Source organism: Eumetopias jubatus, unplaced genomic scaffold (assembly GCF_037043125.1).
Source record: "Eumetopias jubatus isolate StellerSeaLion01/CBP00866 unplaced genomic scaffold, mEumJub1_p1.0 scaffold_7, whole genome shotgun sequence".
NCBI classification, from domain to species: domain Eukaryota; kingdom Metazoa; phylum Chordata; class Mammalia; order Carnivora; family Otariidae; genus Eumetopias; species Eumetopias jubatus.
Window position 1 is genome coordinate 136,023,715 of NW_028274813.1, and position 23,168 is coordinate 136,046,882.

General features: G+C 43.5%; 2 protein-coding genes across 2 annotated transcripts in view; both read right to left on the reverse strand.

Annotated features, from left to right (window-relative positions):
• Nucleotides 1-23,168, reverse strand: part of ADAMTS17 (ADAM metallopeptidase with thrombospondin type 1 motif 17) — a 354,066-nt gene that overhangs the window by 269,037 nt on the left and 61,861 nt on the right. Inside the window, exon 4 of the mRNA XM_028122793.2 lies at nucleotides 21,858-22,030. Within this exon, the coding sequence (XP_027978594.1) occupies nucleotides 21,858-22,030 (173 nt within the window). The remainder of the gene's footprint in view (nucleotides 1-21,857; nucleotides 22,031-23,168) is intronic.
• Nucleotides 539-1,389, reverse strand: LOC114223798 (small ribosomal subunit protein eS1). The gene has a single exon (XM_028122794.2). It carries the CDS (start codon nucleotides 1,369-1,371, stop codon nucleotides 577-579), a length of 795 nt encoding a protein of 264 aa, XP_027978595.1. The 5' UTR covers nucleotides 1,372-1,389; the 3' UTR covers nucleotides 539-576.

Consider the following 23,168-nt stretch of genomic DNA (forward strand, 5'->3'; position numbering starts at 1 on the left):
AAATTGGTGTAGCTACTGGGGAAAACAGTATGGAAGTTCCTCCAAAAAGTAAAAATAGAATTACCGTATGATCCAGTAATTCCACTACTGGGTATTTACCTAAAGAAAATGAAAACACTAATTTGAAAAGATGTATGCACCCCTATGTTTATTACAGTATTATTTACAATAGCCAAGAAGGTATGGAAACAGCCAGAGTGTCGATCGATAGATGAATGCATAAAGAAGTAGTATACATATATACAATAGAACATTCCTCGGCCATAAAAAAGAATGAGATCTTGCCATTTGTGACAATATGGATGGACCTACAGAGTATGATACTAAGTGAAATAAGTCAGAGAAAGACAAATACCACATGATTTCACTGATATGTGGAATCTAAAAATGAGCAAACAAACAAAAACAGACTCTTAAATACAGAGAATAAACTGATGGTTACCAGAGCAGAGGTGAGTGGGGGATGAATGAAATAGATAAATGGGATTAAGAAGTATAAACTACCATTTATTTTTATTTTTTTTTAAACATCACAAATATGATTTTTTTTATTTGTCACCATTAAATGTCTGACTTTTAAACAGATTCTTGGACTGGTGGCTCATATCCATCAGCTCGTTCAACTTTAGCACCGGTCTCATCCCCAGTAGCTTTTCCAGAACTACTACCTTCACCATGAAGCTCCATGAGCTTTCCCAATTCAAACTTGGGCTTCTTCAGCATTTTTACTTTTCTAACGAAGACATCATGAAGTGGATAAATAGACTGACAAGCCTTTTCTATATCTTTTCCAATGCTGTCTGGAATCAATTTATTGACCACTTCTTTCAAGTCATTTGTTTGCACCTCTCGGGTCATGATTTCCATCATCTTTTTCCGAATTTGACGGACCTGTTGGTGCTGAGCATAAGAGGTCTTCCGAATCTGATTATTGCGTTTTTTAGTAAAACCAACACAAAATAGACGAAGCAAATAACCATCGGTAGTCTTGACATCAACATGAGCTTCGATCATGGTCTGCCATTTTTTGACCATGGAGCACATTTTGTCACGGGTAAGATCCATGCCATGGAAATTAGTCAGGCAGTTTTTGCCCTGAACATCCTCAGTAATTAGCTTGAATTTTCTAAATGCAACTTCATCATTCTGCAAATCAGCAAGGCTCACTTCAAAAACCCGACCCTTGAGGCCATCAGATGCGATTTTGGTTCCTTGAGTTCTTGTGACTAATGTTTTTCCAATATTTCTTATATTGAACATAGCTGGTGCTTTCACATCATACCAATCTTTCTTAGAAAATGGATCAACCACTTTCTTCTTGGCTCCCTTTTTGCCGCCTTTCGTAAGGCGCTTGTTCTTGCCGACCGCCATGGCGCTGCTCAGGGAGCCAAAAGGTAAACTACCATTTATAAAATAAAGAAGTCACAGAGATAAAAAGCATAGCGTAGGAAATATAGGAAGATTGTAATAACACTGTTTGGGGACAGATGGTGACCACACTTACCACGGTGGGCACTGAACAATGTAAAGAATTATTGAATCAAAATGCTGTACACCTGAAATATAACACTGTATGTTAATTATGCTTCAATAAAAAATAATAATACATCAGTATTGGTCCATTAGTTATACCATACTATTGTAAGATGTTAATAAGAGGAGAAATTGTGTAAGGGAACTCTGTACTATTTGTTCAATTTTTCTATAAATCTAAAACATAAAATACAAATGACTAAAATAGAATCTTTTTATAAATAAGACAGAAATTATACTCATTAAAAGTTATATAAATTAAAAATATTAAAAACCGGGGGACGGAGCAAGATGGCAGAGGAGTAGGAGACCTGGATTCCGTCTGGGCCCAGGAATTCAGCTGAATAGGGATCAAACCATTCTGAACACCTACGAACTCAACAGGAGATCAAAGAAAAGAATAGCAACAACTCTCTGAACAGAGAAGCGACCACTTTCTGGAAGGTAGTACGTGCGGAGAAGTGAATCCGAGGCGATATTCGGGAGGAGAGACGGCGGGGGGAGGGGGCCTCCATCGGCCGCTTCTGGCAAGTGCTAGAGCCCCGGAGCACAAAATCGGACCTTTGAGAAGTCGGCTCCGCTGAGGGAGGTTGCTCCAGTGGCTAAGCGGGGGGTGGAACCCTCGTAGGACAGTGTTGTCTCAGGACCCTCGGGGTCACAGAAAGACCGGGGGTGCCTGAGTGCGGCAGAGCTCCCGGGTATCAGAGCGGGGAAGCCGGCTGCAGAGACGGAGCCGAGGCGCAGACTCTCACCTCGGGGTGGCCATAAACTGCGATCGGCGACACAGTCGGGCCACTGCTCCTCCAGCAGGGACCCAACAAGCGGCAGAGCTGGGGAGACTCCTCTTCCTCCCCTGGGAGGAGCGGCGCGGGAGCGCACCGCAGGGATCTGCTGGGTTTGGAGACTCCACACGGGGTCGGGTGCCAGACATAGAAATGCTCGGTCACAGGCCGGGTGAGCACGGAGTGCGGCTGGAGACCGGGGACAGGGGAGTGACTGCTTTTCTCTGGGGGCGCACTGAGGAGCGGGGCCCCGAGTTCTCAGCTCCTCTGGGCGGAGATTGGGAGGCCACCACTTTCACCCTGGTCCTCCAAAGCTGTACCGAGAGCTTGCAGGGAACAAAAGCTCCCGAGAGCAAACCCCAGCAGATTGCTTAGCCCGGACTCACAAGGGTGGGGCAATTCCGCCTCCTGCAAAGACATTTGGGAACCACGGCAACAGGCCCCTCCCCCAGAAGATCAGCACGAACAGCCAGCAAGCCAAGACCACGTTTACCGATCAAGGAGAATGGCAGAACTCCAGAGCTAGGGGAATACTGCACATAGAATTCATGGCTTTTTTACCATGATTGTTTAGTCTTTCACAGTTAATTTTTTTATCTTTTTTTTTTAATTTTTCCCCCTTTTTCAACCAACATCTTATCAATCCCTTTTTTAAAAAAACATTTTTATTTTTCATTTTTAAAGTCATATTCTATCCCTTCATAGTAGTTACCCTTATTTTTGGCATACATATATAAGTTGTTCTCTCTTTAAAATTTTGAGATAGTTTCTTCTAATAGATCAAAACATACCCTGAATCTCTACTGTGTAGCTTTGTTCTAGTCTCCAGCCTGATCATATTCTCTCCCCCCGCCTTTTTTTTTAAATCCTCTTCTTTTTTCAAACTTCTTATCAATTCCTTTTATAAAATTTTTATAATATTCATCTTCACAGTCATATTCCATCCCTTCATCGTATCAACCCTTATTTTGTACATATATAGTCTTTCTTTCTTTAAAAATTTTGAGAGGCACTTTCTTCTAACCGACCAAAATACACCCAAAATCTAGTGTGTGGCACTGATCTATGCATAAGCCTGATCATATTTGATCATATTCTGTTTTTTTTGTTTTGTTCTGTTATTTGTTTTTATCGTTTTTTTTTTTTCTCTTTCTTTTTTCTTTCTTTCCCTTTCTCTTCCCCTGGTTTCAGGTCTTTTCTGATTTGATTAGAGTATATTTTCTGGGGAGGTTGTTACCCTGTTAGCATTTTGTTCTCTCATTCATCTATTCTCCTCTGGACAAAATGACAAGACGGAAAAAATCATCTCAACAAAAAGGACAAGAGGTACTACCGTCAGCCAGGGACCTACTCAATATGGACATTCGTACAATGTCAGACCTAGAAATCAGAATCATGATTTTAAACATACTACCTGGACTTGAAAAAGCATGGAAGTTATTAGAGAAACCCTTTCTGGAGAAATAAAAGAACTAAAATCTAACCAAGTCGAAATCAAAAAGGCTATTAATGAGGTGCAATCAAAAATGGGGGCACTAACTGCTAGGATAAATGAGGCAGAAGAGAGAATCAGCGATATAGAAGACCAAATGATGGAAAATAAAAAAGCTGAGAAAAAGAGATAAACAACTACTGGATCACGAGGGCATAATTTGAGAGATAAGCAATACCATAAGACAAAACAACATTAGAATAATTGGGATCCCAGAAGAAGAAGAAACAGAGAGAGGGGCAGAAGGTATATTGGAGCAAATTATACCAGAGAACTTCCCTAATGTGGGGAAGGAAACAGGCATCAAATCCAGGAGGCACAGAGAACCCCTCTCAAAATCAATAAAAATAGGTCAACACCCCGACATCTAATAGTAAAACTTATGAGTCTCAGAGACAAAGAGAAAATCCTGAAAGCAGCTCGGGAGAAGAGATATGTAACCTACAATGGTAGAAACATTCGATTAGCAACGGACCTATCCACAGAGACCTGGCAGGTCAGAAAGGACTGGCATGATATCTTCAGAGCACTAAACGAGAAAAATATGCAGCCAAGAATACTATATCCAGCTAGGCTGTCATTGAAAATAGAAGGAGAGATAAAAACCTTCCAGGACAAACAAAAACTAAAGGAATTTGCAAACACAAAACCAGCCCTACAAGAAATATTGAAAGGGGTCCTCTAAGCAAAGAGAGAGCCTAAAAGCAGCATAGACCAGAGAGGAACACAGACAATATACAGTAACAGTCACCTTACAGGCAATACAATGGCACTAAATTCATACCTTTCAATAGTTACCCTGAATGTGAATGGGCTAAATGCCCCAATCAAAAGACACAGGCTATCAGACTGGATTAAAAAATCAAGACCCATCGATACACTGTCTGCAAGAGACTCATTTCAGACCCAAAGACACCCCCAGATTGAAAGTGAGGGGGTGGAAAACCATTTACCATGCTAATGGACACCAAAAGAAAGCTGGGGTGGCAATCCTTATATCAGACAAATTAGATTTTAAACCAATGACTGTAATAAGAGATGAGGAAGGACACTATATCCTACTTAAAGGGTCTATCCAACAAGAAGATCTAACAATTGTAAATATCTATGCCCCTAACATGGGAGCAGCCAATTACATAAGGCAATTAATAACAAAAGCAAAGAAACACATTGACAGCAATACAGTAATAGTGGGGGACTTTAACACCCCCCTGACTGAAATGGACAGATCATCTAAGCAAAAGATCAACAAGGAAATAAAGACCTTAAATGACACACTGGACCAAATGGAATTCACAGACATATTCAGAACATTCCATCCCAAAGCAACGCAATACACATTCTTCTCCAGTGCCCATGGAACATTCTCCAGAATAGATCACATGCTAGGTCACAAATCAGGTCTTAACTGGTGACAAAAGAATGGGATCATTCCCTGCATATTTTGAGACTACAATGCTTTGAAACTAGAACTCAGTCACAAGAGGAAAGTCAGAAGGAACTCAAATACATGGAGGCTAAAGAGCATCCTACTAAGGAATGAATGGGTCAACCAGGAAATTAAAGAAGAATTAAAAAAATTCATGGAAACCAATGAAAATGAAAACACAACTGTTCAAAATCTTTGGGATGCAGCAAAGGCAGTCCTGAGAGGAAAGTATATAGCAATACAAGCCTTTCTCAAGAAACAAGAAAGGTCTCAAATACACAACCTAACCCTACACCTAAAGGAGCTAGAGAAAAAACAGCAAATAAAGCCTAAACCCAGCAGGAGAAGAGAAATAATAAAGATCAAAGCAGAAATCAATGAAATAGAAACCAAAAGAACAGGAGAACAGATCAATGAAACTAGAAGCTGGTTCTTTGAAAGAATTATCAAAAAGAAATGACCCAAATCAACAAAATCATGAATGAAAGAGGAGAGATCACAACCAACACCAAAGAAATACAAACAATTATAAGAACATATTATGAGCAACTCTATGCCAGCAAATTAGATAACCTGGAAGAAATGGATGCATTCCTAGAGATGTATCAGCTACCAAAACTGAACCAGGAAGAAAGAGAAAACCTGATCAGACCTATAACCACTAACGAAATTGAAGCAGTCATCAAAAATCTCCCAACAAATAAAAGCCCAGGGCCATGGCTTCCCAGCACAATTCTACCAAACATTTAAAGAAGAATTAATACCTATTCTCCTGAAACTGTTCCAAAAAACAGAAAGGGAAAGAAAACTTCCAAACTCCTTTTATGAGGCCACCATTACCTCGATCCCCAAACCAGACAACGACCCCATCAAAAAGGAGAATTACAGACCAATATCCTCGATGAACATGGATGCAAAAATTCTCACCAAAATACTAGCCAATAGGATCCAACAGTACATTAAAAGGATGATTCACCATGACCAAGTGGGATTTATCCCTGGGCTGCAAGGCTGGTTCAACATCCACAAATCAATCAACATGATACATTAACAAAAGAAAGAACAAGAATCATATGATCCACTCAAGAGATGCAGAAAAAGCATTTGACAAAGTACAGCATCCTTTCTTGATCAAAACTCTTCAGAGTATAGGGATAGAGGGTACATACCTCAATATCATAAAAGCCATCTATGAAAATGTCATTCTCAACGGGGAAAAACTGAGAGCTTTCCCCCTGAGGTCAGGAATGCGGCAGGGATGTCCACTCTCGCCACTGCTATTCAACATAGTATTAGAAGTCCTAGCCACAGCAATCAGACAACAAAAAGAAATCAAAGGCATCCAAATCGGCAAAGAAGAAATAAAACCCTCACTGTTTGCAGATGATATGATACTTTATCATATCACCACCCCAAAACTGCTAGAACTCATACAGGAACAGTAAAGTGGCAGGATATAAAATCAATGCCCAGAAATCAGTGGCATTCCTATACACCAACAACAAGACAGAAGAGAGAGAAATGAAGGAGTCGATCCCATTTACAATTGCACCCAAAACCATAAGATACCTAGGAATAAATCTAACCAAAGAGGCAAAGGATCTGTACTCAGAAAACTATAAAATACTCATGAAAGAAATTGAGGAAGACACAAAGAAATGGAAAAACGTTCCATGCTCATGGATTGGAAGAACAAATATTGTGAAGATGTCAATGCTACCTAGAGCAATCTACACATTCAATGCAATCCCCATCAAAATACCATCCACTTTTTTCAAAGAAATGGAACAAATCATCCTAAAATTTGTATGGAACCAGAAAAGACCCCGAATAGCCAGAGGAATGTTGAAAAAGAAGAGCAAAGCTGGCGGCATCACAATTCCGGACTTCCAGCTCTATTACAAAGCTGTCATCTTCAAGACAGTATGGTACTGGCACAAAAACAGACACATAGATCAATGGAACAGAATAGCCCAGAAATGGACCCTCAACTCTATGGTCAACTCATCTTTGACAAAGCAGGAATGAATGTCCAATGGAAAAAAGACAGTCTCTTCAACAAATGATGTTGGGAAAATTGGACAGCCCCATGCAGAAGAATGAAACTGGACCATTTCCTTACACCACACACAAAAATAGACTCCAAATGGTTGAAAGACCTAAACGTGAGACAGAGTCCATCAAATCCTAAAGGAGAACACAGGCAGCTTCGACCTCAACTGCAGCAACTTCTTCCTAGAAACAACGCTAAAGGCAAGGGAAGCGAGGGCAAAAATGAACTATTGGGATTTCATCAAGATAAAAAGCTTTTGCACAGCAAAAGAAACAGTCCACAAAACCAAAAGACAACCGACAGAATGGGAGAAGATATTTGCAAATGACATATCAGATAAAGGGCTAGTATCCAAAATCTATAAAGAACTTACCCAACTCAACACCCAAAGCACAAATAATCCAATCAAGAAATGGGCACTTCTGAATGAACAGACATTTTTCCAAAGAAGACATCCAAATGGCCAACAGACACATGAAAAAGTGCTCAACATTGCTCAGCATCAGGGAAATCCAAATCAAAACCTCAATGAGATACCACCTCACACCCGTCAGAATGGCTAAAATTAGCAAGTCAGGGAACGACAGATGTTGGCAGGGATGAGGAGAAAGGGGAACCCTCCTACACTGTTGGTGGGAATGCAAGCTGGTGCAGCCACTCTGGAAAACAGTATGGAGGCTCCTCAAAAAGTTGAAAATAGAGCTACCATACGGTCCAGCAATTGCACTACGGGGTATTTACCCCAAAGATACAAATGTAGGGATCCGAAGGGGTACGTGCACCCCGATGTTTATAGCAGCAATGTCCACAGCAGCCAAACTGTGGAAAGAGCCAAGATGTCCATCGACAGACGAATGGATAAGGAAGAAGTGGTATATATATATATACAATGGAATATTCTGCAGCCATCAAAAGGAACGAGATCTTGCCATTTGCAATGACATGGATGGAACTGGAGGGTGTTATGCTGAGTGAAATAAGTCACTCAGAGAAAGACATGTATCATATGATCTCACTGATATGAGGAATTCTTAATCTCAGGAAACAAACTGAGGGTTGCTGGAGTGGTGGGGGGTGGGAGGGATGGGGTGGCTGGGTGATAGACATTGGGGAGGGTATGTGCTATGGTGAGTGCTGTGAATTGTGCAGGACTGTTGAATCACAGATCTGTACCTCTGAAACCAATAACGCAATATATGTTAAGAAAAAAAAAAGAAGATAGCAGGAGGGGAAGAATGAAGGGGGGGAATCAGAGGGGGAGACGAATCATGAGACACAATGGACTCTGAAAAACAAACTGAGGGTTCTCGAGGGGAGGGGGGGGATGGTTTAGCCTGGTGATGGGTATTAAAGAGGGCACGTTCTGCATGGAGCACTGGGTGTTATGCACAAACAATGAATCATGGAACACTACATCAAAAACTAATGATGTAATGTATGGTGATTAACATAACAATAAAAAAATTTAAAGAAAAAATTAATGATGTATGGTGATTAAGGTAACAGTAAAAAATTTAAAGAAAAAAACTAATGATGTATGGTGATTAAATAACAATAAAAAAATTTAAAGGAAAAAAATATTAAAAACCCGCATTTTTCCAGTACAAGAAAATCTATTACATGAAATTTAATTTTCAGTGTTCATAAAGTCTTAAAACAATACACACACACACACACACACACACGAGAAATATGACCCAAATTTTATTTAAAAGGCCTTCTGAGGGGCACCTGGGTGGCTCAGTCAGTTAAGCATCAAACTCTTGATTTCAGCTCCGATCATGATCTTGGGGTCATGGAATAGGGGCCCATGTCGGGCTCCATGCTCAGTGGGGAGTCTGCTTGAGGATTCTCTCTCCCTCTCCCTCTGTCCCTCCCCCCGCATGCTCACTCTTTCTCGCTGTAAAATAATCTTCAAAAAAAAAAGGCCTCTGAGACCCCAAGATTCCCATAAATATGAATTCCCAAAAGAAATATGCACATGTTAGAAAACTCTGGAATCACACACAGAGCTAAGCTGGAAATCAGTTGTTTAAAAAAAAAAAAAAAAAAGAAGGCATGAACAGCAGATTCCCAGAGAAGGAATAGGTATTAGATAATCCTGATAGAAAACTCAAAACCCCCATTCTGGGCTTTTATGTGGGATGCTGAAGGGGACCTTTAAGAAGGGGAAGGTCAATGTCTGTGGCCATATCTGCCACGTGGCATCCTGTGTAATCTCTAACCCTCATCAAAACCTTTCAAGGTCAGTATCTCCACCACCTTCGGCTCATCAAGAGAAATCCACCTGCTCAAGACCCACAGCCAGTCAACAATGACCCCAATTCATATGCAGGCTTGTCCAGCCAATAAGGCCATAATCTTCCTTCATTTCCTGAAGTCCTCATTCTAACCACAGTACGTCATGGAGACAGGGTTATAGTAACAAAAGAGGATTTGTCCCTCTCGGTTTTGCACCTCTTTTTGGTAGAAGGACCTCAGTATCAAAAAAAATCCAAGGAAAGCGTTTCAAGGGGAAGAAAGGGAGGAAATCTCAAACAAGGCAGAGGAATCAAAGTTGACATGGACGGGGAAAGGCCCACTGAATAGGAGAATCCCTGGGTCCCTCTCCTGTAATATGGACAAAGCAGGATGCGCGGGGTATAATGGGATAGATCAGGGAGGTGGTAGAAGATACAGAGAGAACAGGGATGAACACCTGGCGAAATACTTCTGCTTCATTGTGTCCTGGTTTTTCCTTTGTTTTTTCCAGTTTTATTGAGATGCGATTGATATATAACATATTATTTTTAGGTGTACAACATGATTTGACATATATACCATATACTGCAAGATGATCACAAGAAGTTCAGTTAAAGCCCATCACCTTGCATAGTTACAAATTTGTTTTCTTGTGATGAGAACTTTTAAGATCTACTCTCTTAGGAACTTTCAAACATATGATCCAGTATTATTAACCATAGTCACCTTGTTGTACATTATGTCCCCAAGACTTATTATAACTGGAAACTTGCACCTTTTGACCCCCTTCACCCATTGCCCACCCCCATCTCTGGCAACCAGCAAACTCTTCTCTGTATCTAGGAATTTAGCCTTTCTAGATTCCACATATAAGTGAGATCATACAGTATTTCTTTTTCTCTGATTTATTTCACTTGGTTTTGAAACTTTTTTTTTTTTTTTTCCTGATAGACACAATCTAGAAGGGAGAATTTTCCAGCAGGGGCATGTTCTTTGGTACATCAGCCGCAACATAAAGCAACAACCAGAGCAGACTGAAGCCACAGTTAATCAAGGCCACGTGAAGCACACAATGTTTGAGCATCTGTGTGACAAAAGAATTAGCTGTGTCATTGCTTGGATCTTACTCTTTGAAAACTATTATTAAAGCAAAAGAAAATCTTTGGGTAACTTAATATTCTTTCCCACAAGGAAAAATAGAACACATTTAGTTGTTCTGTTCTTACTCCACCCCACCCCCAAAATTTATTCCCCTAGGAACAAAATAGCAGTCATTTCTTTTCTTTTCTCTCTCTCTTTTTTTTTTTTACACTGGACCATCTGTAGGCCAATACTGAAGTCATGTCTTAATTACCTATCCCCAAACCTGGGTGAAGAAGAGGAAAACACATAACTTTTTCCTTGTTTTGATATTTTGAGAACCACCCAATGGCTGCGACTCAGATTTTTCCAGAAATATTCAGCAGTAGGATTGGGCCCAAACTGGAAAACCTCAATTCAAAACATCAAAAATAGGAAGAATGAAAACCTGCAGTTCTGAGGGAGAAAATTCGAGTCACACAGGATTTCAAGTTGCAATCTAATCATTGCCTAGAATGTCAACACCAGCCAAAGGCGTTGGAGGATATTATTTAAGGAAGGTTTAAAGGAATAACACAGTAAAGCAATTTTCAACGGAATTGTGACATGCCACAGAAAAGCTGCATAAAGAACCTGCATAAAAGAGTGCAAATTTCAGGAAGGAAAAACTATAGAACAACCTCTGTTGGCAGAACCTTCCATTTCCTCCTCGCTGGGCTGATGACAGTTCTGTGCATTCTATACAACCACAACCCCAAAGGCTCAGTTGCTTCCCTTGGGGCAAATGCTCTAAAAGGAGGGAAGATGGAGAGAAGACAAAGCTTCCTCCTTCAGGGGCTAGGAGGAAGGGCTGGGAGATGGGGCGGGGGGAGGGGTGGGGGTTTAATGGGTACAGAGTTTCAGTTTTGCAAGATGACAAAGTTCTAGAGATGGGTTGCACAACAATGTGAATATATTTCCTACTGAACTGCAAGTTTACAAATGGCTAAGACAGTAAATTGAATGTGTATTTCACTGCAATTAGAATTTTCTCAATTAATTTTTTTTTGAAAGACGCTTCACACTCTAGCGACATTCTCTAGCAAGCGCGAAGGCAGGCATTTCCCCTCGACGTGTACCTAGGGTGCTCACGTCCTAGAAAGCAGATCTGGGAGCCTGACCTCGGCCAGAGCACCTCGTTACCTGACGTGAGCCGTCCCACGTTCCCACAAAGCTCAGCAGAGCACAGGGCAGATGCACAGGATCTCCCGGGGGGCCCAGAGCCAAGCCTGGCAAGCCAGACGAAAATCTGACGGCAGCCACAAACACAAAGCAGCAGGCCCCAAAGACATGTACCGAAGTCTCCTCGTCTTTTTTTCCCATGGAAATTCACGCTCAGGAGAAGTCCCGGAGGCAGCGGCCATATGATGTTGAGGGAGACACCTGGTTGGGCAAGGAACAGCCCGGCCAATCGTCTGGAAATTCTGTCTCCGGCGCCCAGCTCTGGCTGCGTCCTGGCAAGTGTTCAGAGCCCTGGCTGCGTTTGTCACATTTCCTTGGCAGTCCGGGGGCCAAGCCGGCGGGGAGGGGGGACCCACTCCCAGCAGCACAATGCAGCTCTCCCGGCTGGGCGACTTGGGGACAAGGGCGGGGGGGGGGGGGCGGACGGGGCCAGAGAAACAGCAGCAAGTGACAGGGACACGTGGGGAGGAGCTGTGCAGAGTGCCCACGCAGGGTTCCCCAAGAACACTACCTACCTGTGCTATTCAGGGCCTCCCCGGGGACAGATGGACTCAAATCATGTCCGGTGCCCATCCGGACCCCGGTACGGGAAAGGACTCTTTCTCCTGCACAGTGCCCCAGAGGGGGGCCCCTGAAGCAGAAGCACCAACATCACCCAGGCACTTGCTGGAAATGCATTCTGGAGCCCAACCCAGAACCACAGAGCCAGAGGCCCTGGGGGTGGGCCCGGCCACCTGCCTTTTACAATCTCCCCCCCCCCGCCCCCTCCCCGGTGGCTTCCCCGGGGATGGCTTCTGGCGTGTGGGAACCAGCGAGTGCTCTAACACCGTGACAGTTTCTCTGGACACCAGAGAGAGGCTTGTTGTCTGTTTCGCATGGTAATTGAGTAAAATTGATGCCATTTTTCCTCCCAACAGAACTCGCCTGGAACATCTCACGTTTTCATTTCACTCCACGATTGTTAAGCAAGCTAAAAACAACCAAAGCTCCGGCAAGTGGCCCCGATTTCCAGTATGGCTGCCCCAACCCCGGGTTTCTGGTGTCAATGCCACCTGTTTCCGTCTGCAATTTGTTCTTTAAAATCTTCCTGCTCCTGTGTCACTACCACCCCTCAACCACAGGAAAACCAAGAGACACACATAAAAGGGCACGACAGCACATTTGGAACAGGGACAAAGCCAAGTCCAGGGGACCACGCTGCAGTCTGCTGCAGGCTCAAAGACCCAGTCTGGCAGAGGCTTTTTACTCTGTGGGTACCTGTGCAGGTGAGTGGTTTGCTGGGGACCCAGAGCCTGGAGCAGGACTCCAGCTCCTTGGATAAGAGTCAGGCAGAGGGGTTTTTTAAAAACACAAATCAGCGCATGCCACTCTTGTGCTTCAGCCCCTGCAACAGCTTCCGGCCGCACATGCACTGAAGCCCACTCCCCCTGCCCTGGCAGACCAGACCATGAGGTCAGCTGGCTGGCACACCCCTCGCTGTGCCCCCTCCCCATCACCCACCAGAAACGGCCTCTTTCTGCGCCCCTCAAATGCCAGACTGGCTAGCTCTTTAGTGCCTGTCCCCTTCTAACTGGAACATCACTTCTCACAGAAGTGACCTGACCGCCTCGCTCACTTGCTATCGCCTGGATCTCTGTATAGCGGTTTGTAAAATTTGCACACAAATTTTACTGATTTGTGTGTTGAACAAGCACTGTCTGTCGGTCCCACTACATGAGCTCCATGGGAATGGGACTGGTCATGGTCCCGATTCTATCCCTAGACCCTAGAAGAGTCCCTAGCGCACAGGAGGTTCCCAGTAAATATAGCTGAATAGAATCAGTGAGTGAGCTTTTTAACTTATTTTTAATTACAGTAAATACATGTATCATAAAATTTTAGCATCTTAACCACTGTTAAGTATACAGTTCAGTAATGTTAAATGCATTCACGTTATTGTAAGACAATCACCACCATCCATCCACGGAACTCATTCATCTTGCAAAGCTGAAACTCTGCACCCATTAAACGCTAACTCCCCATTTCCCATACCCCAGCCCCTGGCAGCCCCCATTCTGCTTTGTCTCTATGAATGTGACTACTTCAGGTGCCTCATATAAGTGCAATCACAGTATTTGTCCTTTTGTGACTGGCTTATTCCACTTAGCAGAATATCCTCAAGGTTCATCCGTGTTGTAGCCTGTGTCTGAATCCCATCCTTCTTTAAGACTGATGAATATTCCATAGTATGTATAAACCACACTCTGTTTATCCATTGATCCATCCATGGACACTTGGGTTGCTTCCTCCTCTTGGCTATAATGAACAATTCTGCTATGAACACGGGTGTACAAATATCTGTTTATGACCCTAACTTCCCTTCTTTTGGTATATATACTCAGAACTGCTGGATGACATGGTAGTCCTACGTTTTTTTTGAAAACCACCAATCTGTTTCCATAAGGTCTGCACCATTTTACAGTTCCACCAACAACCACAAGGAGTTCATTTCTCCACATCCACTCAGCTTGCTAGTATATGTACTTTTAAATAATAGCATCCTAATCAAAATGGTTGAAAGGCAGTGGGAAATACAGGCTTCCAGTTATGGGAATGAACAAGCCACGGGGATGAAAGGTACAGCAGAGGGAACACAGTCTGGTATTGTAATAGTGTTGTATGGTGACATAGCATAACTCCTAGAACTGTCGAATCACTATGTTGTACACTTAAAACTAATGTCATATTGTGTGTCAACTCTACTCGAAATAGATACCTAGATAAATAAATAAATAAATAATAATATCCTAATGGTAATGAAGCAGTATCTCGTTGTGGTTTTCATTTGCATTTCCCTAATCATCGGTGACACTGAACATTTTTTCTGGTGCTTACTGGGCCACTTCCAGATCTTCTTTGGAGAAATGCTTATTTGAATCCTTCTGCTGATTTTTAAATCAGTTTTTTTTTTTAATTGTTTCTGCGTTTTAGGAGTTCTCTATATTTAGGTTATTATCAAATATGTATTTGCAAGTATTCTTCTCTCAGTTCTGTGAGTTGTCTTTTGACTCCACTGATAGTGTCCTCTGATGCACAAAAGTTTTTAAATTTGATGAAGTCCAATTTGCCTATTTCTTCTTTTCTTGCCTGTGCCTTTGGTGTCATAGTCAAGAAGTCACTGCCAAATTCAATATCGTGAAGTTCTTCCCCTGTGTTTTCTTCTAGGGGTTTTATAGTTTTAGCTCTGATATGTTCAGGTCTTTAATCCATTTCAAGTTAACTGTTGTATATTGTATTAGGTAAAGGTCCAACGTCATTCTTTTTCATGTGAATATCCAATTTTCTCAGCACCATTTGTTGAAAAGACGAACACTTCTCCTATCGAATGGTCTTTTCACCCTTGTTGAAAATCATTTGACCCTATTTGTCAGGGTTTATTTCCAGGCTCTCTATATATCTGTCTTTATGCCAGCACCACAGTGTTTTGATTACTTTAGCTATGTAGTACATTTTGAAATCAGGAAGTGTGGAGTCCTCCAACTCGGTTCTTTCTCAGCATTTCTTTGGCTATTCAAGGTCCCTTGAAATTCCATAAGCATTTTAGGATGAATTTCTCCATTTCTGCAAAGACAAATATTGTCCGGACTTTGCTGCACTGCATCTGCAGATTGCTTTGCGTAGTATTGACATCTTAATAAGAAGTCTTCCAACCCATGAACATGGATGTCTTTCCAGTCCTTCCCATCTTCTTAAATTTCTTTCACTAATGTTTGGTAGTTTTTAGTGTACAAGTCTTTCACCTCTTTTGTTAAGTTAATTACTAAGGATTTGTTCTTGATGCTATTGTAAATGAAATGGTTTTCTTAATTGCCCTTTTGGATTGTTCATTGTCAAATACAGAAGTTCAGCTGATCTGTGTGTAGTGGTTTTGTATCCTGCTACTCTGTTGAATTATTCTATAAGTTCCAAAATTTGAGGGAGGAAGTTTTAGGACTTTCTACATATAGGATCATGTCATCTGTGAATAGAGATAATTTTACTTCTTCCTTTCCTATTTGGATGCCTTTTCTTTCTTTTTCATGTGTAACTGCTTTGGCTAGGATTACCAATATTATGTTGAATAGAAGTGGTGAAAACAAGCATCCTTGCTTTGTTCTTCATCTTAAAGGAAAAACTTACAGGCTTTCACCCTTGAGTACGAGATTTGCTATGGATTTTTCATCTATGTTTTTTATGATGTTGAGGTAGTTACTTTCTATTCCTAGTTTGTTGGGTGTTTGTTTTAATGGAAAGGTATTGAATCTTACCAAATTCTTGTTCTAAATCAGTTGAAATGATCATGTGTTTCCTCCCTTTGTTCTGTTAATGTGGTGTATTACATTGATTGATTGCTGTATGTTGAACCAACCCTGCATTCTGGGCATACACTTTGTTGTGGTGTATAATTCTGTCAGTATGCTATTGAATTTGGTTTGCTAGTATTATGCTGAGGATTTTTACATGAATATTCACAAAGTAAATTATGGTTTTTTTATTCATAAAGAACTGTAGTATTCTTTTCTTGTAGTGTATTCATCAGACTTTGTAAGGGCAATACCAGTCTCTTAGAAAGAGTTAGGAAGTGTTCTTTTCTCTTCAGTTTTTTGGGTGAGTTTGAAGAGGACTGATTCATTTGTTCTTCTTTAAATGTTTGGCGTAATTCATTGGTGAAGCTGTCAGGTCCAGGGTATTTTTTGGTCAGATTTTTGAATCTACTGATTCAATCTCCTTACTAGTTCTAAGTCTTCCAATTTTCTATTTCTTCATGATAAAGCCTTAAGTTTTGTGATTCTAGGAATCCAACCAGGTCATCAAGGTTATCCAGTCTGTTGGTATATAGTGGTTTATAGTACTCTCTTATAATGTCTTTTACTTCTGTAGAATTAGTAGTCATGTGCCCACTTTTGTTTCTAACTTTAGTAATTTGAGTCTTCTTGTTAGTCCCTCTAGCTACGGGTTTGTTGATTTTGTTAATTCTTCTGAAGAATCAGCTCTTGGCTTTGTTGATTTTCTCTGTTTTTCTACTTTTTCTTTATCTCTGTTCTAATCTTTATTATTTCTTGCCTTCTGCTAGCTTTGAGTTTAGTTTGTTCTTCTTCCCCTAGTTCCCTAAGTTTTAAAGTAAGGTTGCTGATTTGAAATCTTTCTTTTTTTTTTTTTTTTTAATGTGAGCATTCACAACTATACATTTCCCCACTGAGTACTACTTTTGCTGTGTTCCATAAGCTTTGATGTGTTGTGTTTTCATTATTATGCATCTGTATGTATTTTCTCATTTCCCCTGTTATTTCTCCCGTAACCCATGGGTTTAGAGTATGTTGTTCAATTTTCACATATTCTTGGATTTTCTAGTTTTCCTTCTGTTACTCATTTCTAACTTAATCCCACTGTGGTCAGGAGAAGATACTTTGTATGATATCTTTTAAATCTGTTGAGATTTAATCTGTAGCCTAAGATATGTTATATCCTGGAGAACGTCCCATGTGCACTTGTAAATAAGGACCAGTCTGTTGTTGTTGTGGAGGGTTCTGTATATCTGTTAGATCGAATTGGTTTACCGTGTTTGTCCAAGTCCCCTAGTTCCTTACTTATTTTCTGTCTTGTTGTCGTATCCGCTATGGACAGTGGGGCGGGGGGCAGTTTGAAGTCTCTAGTATTACATAACTGTGTATTTCTCCCTTCAATTTTACCGATTTCTGCTTCACATATTTTGATGATCTGTTATTAGATGCAAAAAGACTTAACAATGTTATATTTTTTCTTGCTGTATTGAAAGTTTTTTTTTTAATATATGGATCCTTCTTTGTTCTTTTGATTAAAGTCTAGTTTGTGTGATATTACTATAGCCACTTCTGCTTTCTTATGGTTACTATTTGCATGGGGTATCTTTTTCCGTCCTTTTGTTTTCAACTTATTTGTGTCTTTGGCTCTAAAGTGAGTCTCTTGTAGACAGCATATAGTTGGACATATATTTTAATCCATCCTGCTGATCTTTTTAAGATTTTACTTATTTGACAGAGAGAGAGCACAAGCAGGGAGAGAGGCAGGCTCCCCGTTGAGCAGGGAGCTCGAAGTGGGACTCGATCCCAGGATCCTGGGATCATGACCTGAGCCAAAGGCAGATGCTTAACGGACTGAACCACACAGGAGCCCTCATCCTGCTGATCTTTTCACTGGAGAATTCAATCCATTTGCATTTAAGATAATTACTGATAAGGAGGGACTTACTTCTGTATTTTACTGTTTGTTTTCAATATGCTTTATAGCATTTTTTGTCCCTCATTTCCCACATTACTTTTTTGTGTTTAGTTGATTTTTTTATAGTGAAACTTTTTAATTCCTTTCTCATTTTCTTTTTTTCTTTTATTATTTTTCTTTTTAGAGAGAGAGAGAGAGAGAGAGTGAGTGGAGGGAGGGGCAGAAAGACAGGGAGAAAGAGAATCTCAAGCAGGCTCCTCCACACCCAGCTCAGAGCCCAACGCAGGGCTCAATCTCACAGCCCTTGAGATCACGACCTGAGCCGAAATCAAGAATCGGACACTTAACCAACTGAGTCACCCAGGTGCTCCTCCTTTCTTGTTTTTTTTTTTTTGTGTGTGTGTGTGTGTGTATATTCTGTAGCTATTTTCTTTGTGGTTACTATGGGGATTACACTTAACATCCTAAAGTTATAATACTCTAAGTTGAATTTATACCAGCCTAAATTCAATAGCATAAAAAAAATCTCTGCAGCAAGATGGCTCTTAAAAAGCAAATAAATGTGTAATTGTAACTCAAGATAAGGACCAAGCACAAAAGCAGACTGCTATGATAAAGAAAACAGGTTGGCCTTTTCAAAGGGGTCAGCAAGGAGAGCCGCTCTGCGGGGACATTTACCCAGAGCCCTCAAAGACAGAGAAAGCTAGCTTGATAAGGAGTGGGGAGAAGAGCATTCCCAACAAAGAGAGACCACGAGTCACAGAAGAGCTTGGGGCACCTAAGGAACAGGGACCCACATGGCAGGAGTTCAGTGTTGATGTGGGGAAGGGAATCAAGTCCAGGAGAAGCAGGTGGTCCCGGTTCCATAGCCTGGGAGGGCCGTGCAGAACAGGGGGCACGCCCCATCAAGTGCACAGGAAACCACAGAAGGGCTTAGCGCTGCTAAGTAACAAAGTCCTAATTCTGTTGGATGAAGCTCTTGCTGGCTATTCTCTGGCAAGGAATCAAGAGGGAAGAAAATGAACGTGAGGAGCCCAACAAGGCAGCTCCTGCAGTCTCCAAGGCCAGAGATAACGATGGGCAGTCCAAGATGGAGATGGAGAGAAACAACGGGCCCCAGACAGGCCTGTGACCTTGAACAGGTGAAACAGGAGTCCCTCAGCCCTGGCTCTGAGTGCCTGCCCTGCCGTGTCCTCGCTCACTGGCTCTGCACCTTGACTATGGCACTCCCCACAAGCTTCTATTTCCTTCTCTGTAAGATGGGAATATAATGAAATCCACCAGGTATGAGGAGGAGAAATAACCCAGCTACTCATCACAGATGTGCACTCCTTTCCTTCCTCTCAGGCACGTGCCTCTGGTCGGTGCTGATCTAATTCACACACACATCACAACCATGAGAGGCTATGAAAATTGTAAGCAAACACGTGACACCCAATTTGCCCAGCTTTGAACGTGTTACCAAGTCCCTATGAGTGCCCAGGCCTGCCTTGGGGACAGGAGCCTGTCTAGATTTAGCCTCAAGGGTCCGAGCGGCAAGCGTGGATGGGCAGGTCTCTACCCAGAGGATGTTGGCACCCAATGATGCTGCTTCCCGCAGCCTGGAGAGAAACACGTTGCAAGGAAGGTAGCAACTGCTCCAGCAGATTCCCTTCCAAATCCACCGAAGCTAGGGAAACAGAGCCAGCTCAATCCTGCAGGCCCCCAGTAAACACTCTGACAGGAGAGAGGTGAGCTGGTTGGCCTCACCTCCCTGTTCACTCCACCTGGAGACCTGTCTAATGACAGGGCTCCTCACCCCAACCACAATCCTTTCCCATCCTCCTAGCTTAAAGAAGATCTCACTTCCTAACGGAAATCCCTAGGCTAAAACAGCCACAGGAAGAACAGAATTCTTTGGATTTTCAAAACTAGGGTTTGAGGACCTGGAGGATGGTAGTGGTGGAGCATGGTCTTGTTCAAAACAAGGTACCATGTCTGCATACAACTTGTCTTTAAGTTTTCTGAATGGCAACCCACCACGAGAGCCACAGAAACCAGCTCCCGGTGAGTCTGTGTAAGTGGGTCAGGAGACTCTGCTCTCATTTGCTTTCTGGCCTCATCAGACTGGCCAAGAAACCCCACCGGAGGTGACTGGAGGGTTCGGTATTAGCGTACACATGCCAGATGCCCTTCACCACAGTGGCCCCGCTCTTATTGGGTAGGCCTCATCAGGAAACATCTAAATCCCAATTTAATGGGGTTGGCCCCAGATCTCCCCTCGGCAATGGGATCTGGAGCCTCCAACCTCTTCATCCAAGCAGCGGAAGGGGAGTGAAGAGTGTTGAATGAAAGCCAAGCATGGGGACCACTGGGTCCCTGTCCTTCCGTCTTACAGCCGTGGGGGGCTTGGGGGCTACATCGCCACGTCCCACCCCCCTCCCTGCCTGTGATACAACAGCTGCCCCTGCCCTGATGATAAAATTATGAAAACAAACGTCAAAGCGGAAGCTTTGCCTCATTACTGCTTGTGCTGCTGTAATGAGTGTTTATTCCTGGCACTTGTGCTCTGGACAATTAAAAAACATAAAGGAGATGAAATGAACTACAGAGGACAGAGTCTGCTGTGGAGCCAGCCCCACCAGCCCTCCTCCCAGGTGTCCTCTGGGCAGACAGAGGCACAGCAACCCGTCATTAAGCAGCCACCAGGAGGACTCGGGTTTGTGCAGACGAAGAACACATATTTCTCAGAGACCAGGGCCAGTACTTCCTCCTCCCCGAGTGAGCCTCCCCTCCCCTCAACACTATCGATTTCCAATGCCCCTTCTTGCCTTTTCCCACTCCAGTGCCCCCCTGAGCACAGCAGCTGGGGCTGTCCCTTGCCCCCACTTTGAGCAGCCCCACTCCGCAGGACGCCCTCCCCACCTGCCCCTGTCCAGAGTCCACCCACACCCCTCAGGCTCCCCCACTCCCTCCTGCGGCCAGGCCACACCACCTGCCCTCCCACAAACGCAGCTCCTACCACACCCCTTGCCCCATCAGCCACCCCTCCCCCGACCTTGCAAACTCTTAACTCTTCTCCCGCTCAAAGGTCAGCTCTCGCCGGAAGATTCCATGCTGTGGGATGATCGCTCGGCAGCCTTCCACCTGGCCCCCAGCAGTCCCTGCCCATACTTCTACTGGAACACGGGTGTTTTATCTGTCTGCCAATACCACTGCCTTCCAAGGGAAAGACCAGCTCTGTTTTGCACCTGTATCTCCAACACCTTAACACAATGCCAAGGATGCTCAAAAAATGCTCGTTAGGAGAGTAGATGGATGGGTAGAGTGGGGATGCATGCAAAAGTCTTTCCGTGTCTAAACTTTGAGGAGTACAGCCCCACCCCCCCACCAGCCAGGTGGTTTCCTGCTATCCCCATTCATCAAATCAGAGGTAGACACTGGCTTCACGGCTCCTTCCCTGTACCCACAACCAGACAACCTCTCCCCCCACTTTCCTTCAGCCCTCACGGCACATGGCAAGAGCTGATTCACATTCAAGTGTGATCCTGATTCCTTCTACTAGACCACTGACTCCTTTGAATAGGGACTGACCTGCTCAACTTGGAATCCCCCTGGGACAGGGCCTGGCACTTAGGAACGGTCTTGGCAAACCGCTGGTAAGGAATGGCAGGCAGGGCAACCACTGAGCAGACCCCCGAGCTGAAAGTACACACGAGGGCAGGGTCGGCGCTGGGCCCTCTCCCGTGGGACAGGGCTGTGTCTCCATCCCCCAACCTGGGGAAAAGACAAGGACAGAGCACTCATCCAGGACCCCGACGGGAGACTCACCATGTTCATGACGGTGAGGATGAACCTCTGGGCGGCCTCTGCCCCGTGGTACTGCACCATGTCGGCATCAGCCACCACCAGCGTCTCCACTGTGTGCTCGCTGGTCAGCTGGATGGCATTCCTCCGCTCCCGCCAGTCCTGGGACAGCCTGCCCTTCCTTGGCTTCTTCTTTTCTAGAAAATGACAGAGACATCCATGCAGGCCTTGGCATTTTGATTTCCAAAACCATACAGTGAAGCGGCCTCCTGCTGAGCCTCCCGCAGAGAACAGTCAATCTCCAGGGGCCAGGAGAACTGGACCTCCACCAGCATGGTGGGGGTGGGGAGGATCCTGAGCTCACTTCCTACAGGGGGAGCTGAGGGGCAGAAGGGGGCTCACACCTGTCCACATCGCAGCTGAGGAGGCCAATGGGACTGAATATCAGGGAAGAGAAAACCTGCCCCATCAGGGGAGAGCGGCCAGCCGTGCAAAGTCAGTGGAGTGAAAGGAAGCCCAGGCCCACTGGGGAGAGATCAAAAAGTGCCTCAGGTTAATGGCAGAGACCCGGCAAGCTTTCTGAAAGGGCTAACCCCACTGTCAACAGCTGGGACCCGGGGAGGTGGCACTCTGGCCGCTGTTCTGACGGTCACGAATAAGGACCCATAAACATTAATAATCACAACAAAGCATTATTTCAAAGAAAAACAAAACATCATCAGAAAAGACAATCACATGACACGCACATCCCAGCCAAGACAGGTCCTTTCATCAACCCAGGGAAGGATCATCGGTAATCCTCTGCTGACTCTTTAGATAAACTGATTCCCTATCAGATCTGACTTGGATAAGCAGTAGTTGTTATCAATTAGAGCCCAAATCAGAGTGTCTGGGCAACTCCAAGCTGCTAGGTTAGGGTGACGTAGGCTTTGCTGATGAAAACCCCTCTGACGAACGCTAAAGGCTGATATGAATAGCACGCATTTTCAGGATCCAAATGTATGGAAATAGAAGGCACTTCTTAAATTTGATAACTATTATTTCCATTTTGAGCACTAGACCCGAGAGAGATGACAGGTGTCATCTCTGCTACAATTTCCACGCAGCAAACCCAGCCTCCATATGCACAAACCGGCTTCATAGAGTGACCTGATCCTTCCAGAGCCAAAAAAGCACACTGTGAAACAGCCTGAGGTACGGGTCATCATGAACAAACAAGAATACTCTGTACCATATAATTTACAACTGTGAAAACCAAAAAGCAATCTAAGTATCCAACCGCAGAGAAAACCAGCCATGGTAAAACGGTTTGCAGCAGGAAAGGCACGTTTGTGA

What these genes read in the sequence shown, in the direction of transcription:
- LOC114223798 (XM_028122794.2), bottom strand. Translation starts at nt 1,371, where the DNA reads ATGGCGGTCGGCAAGAACAAGCGCCTTACGAAAGGCGGCAAAAAGGGA.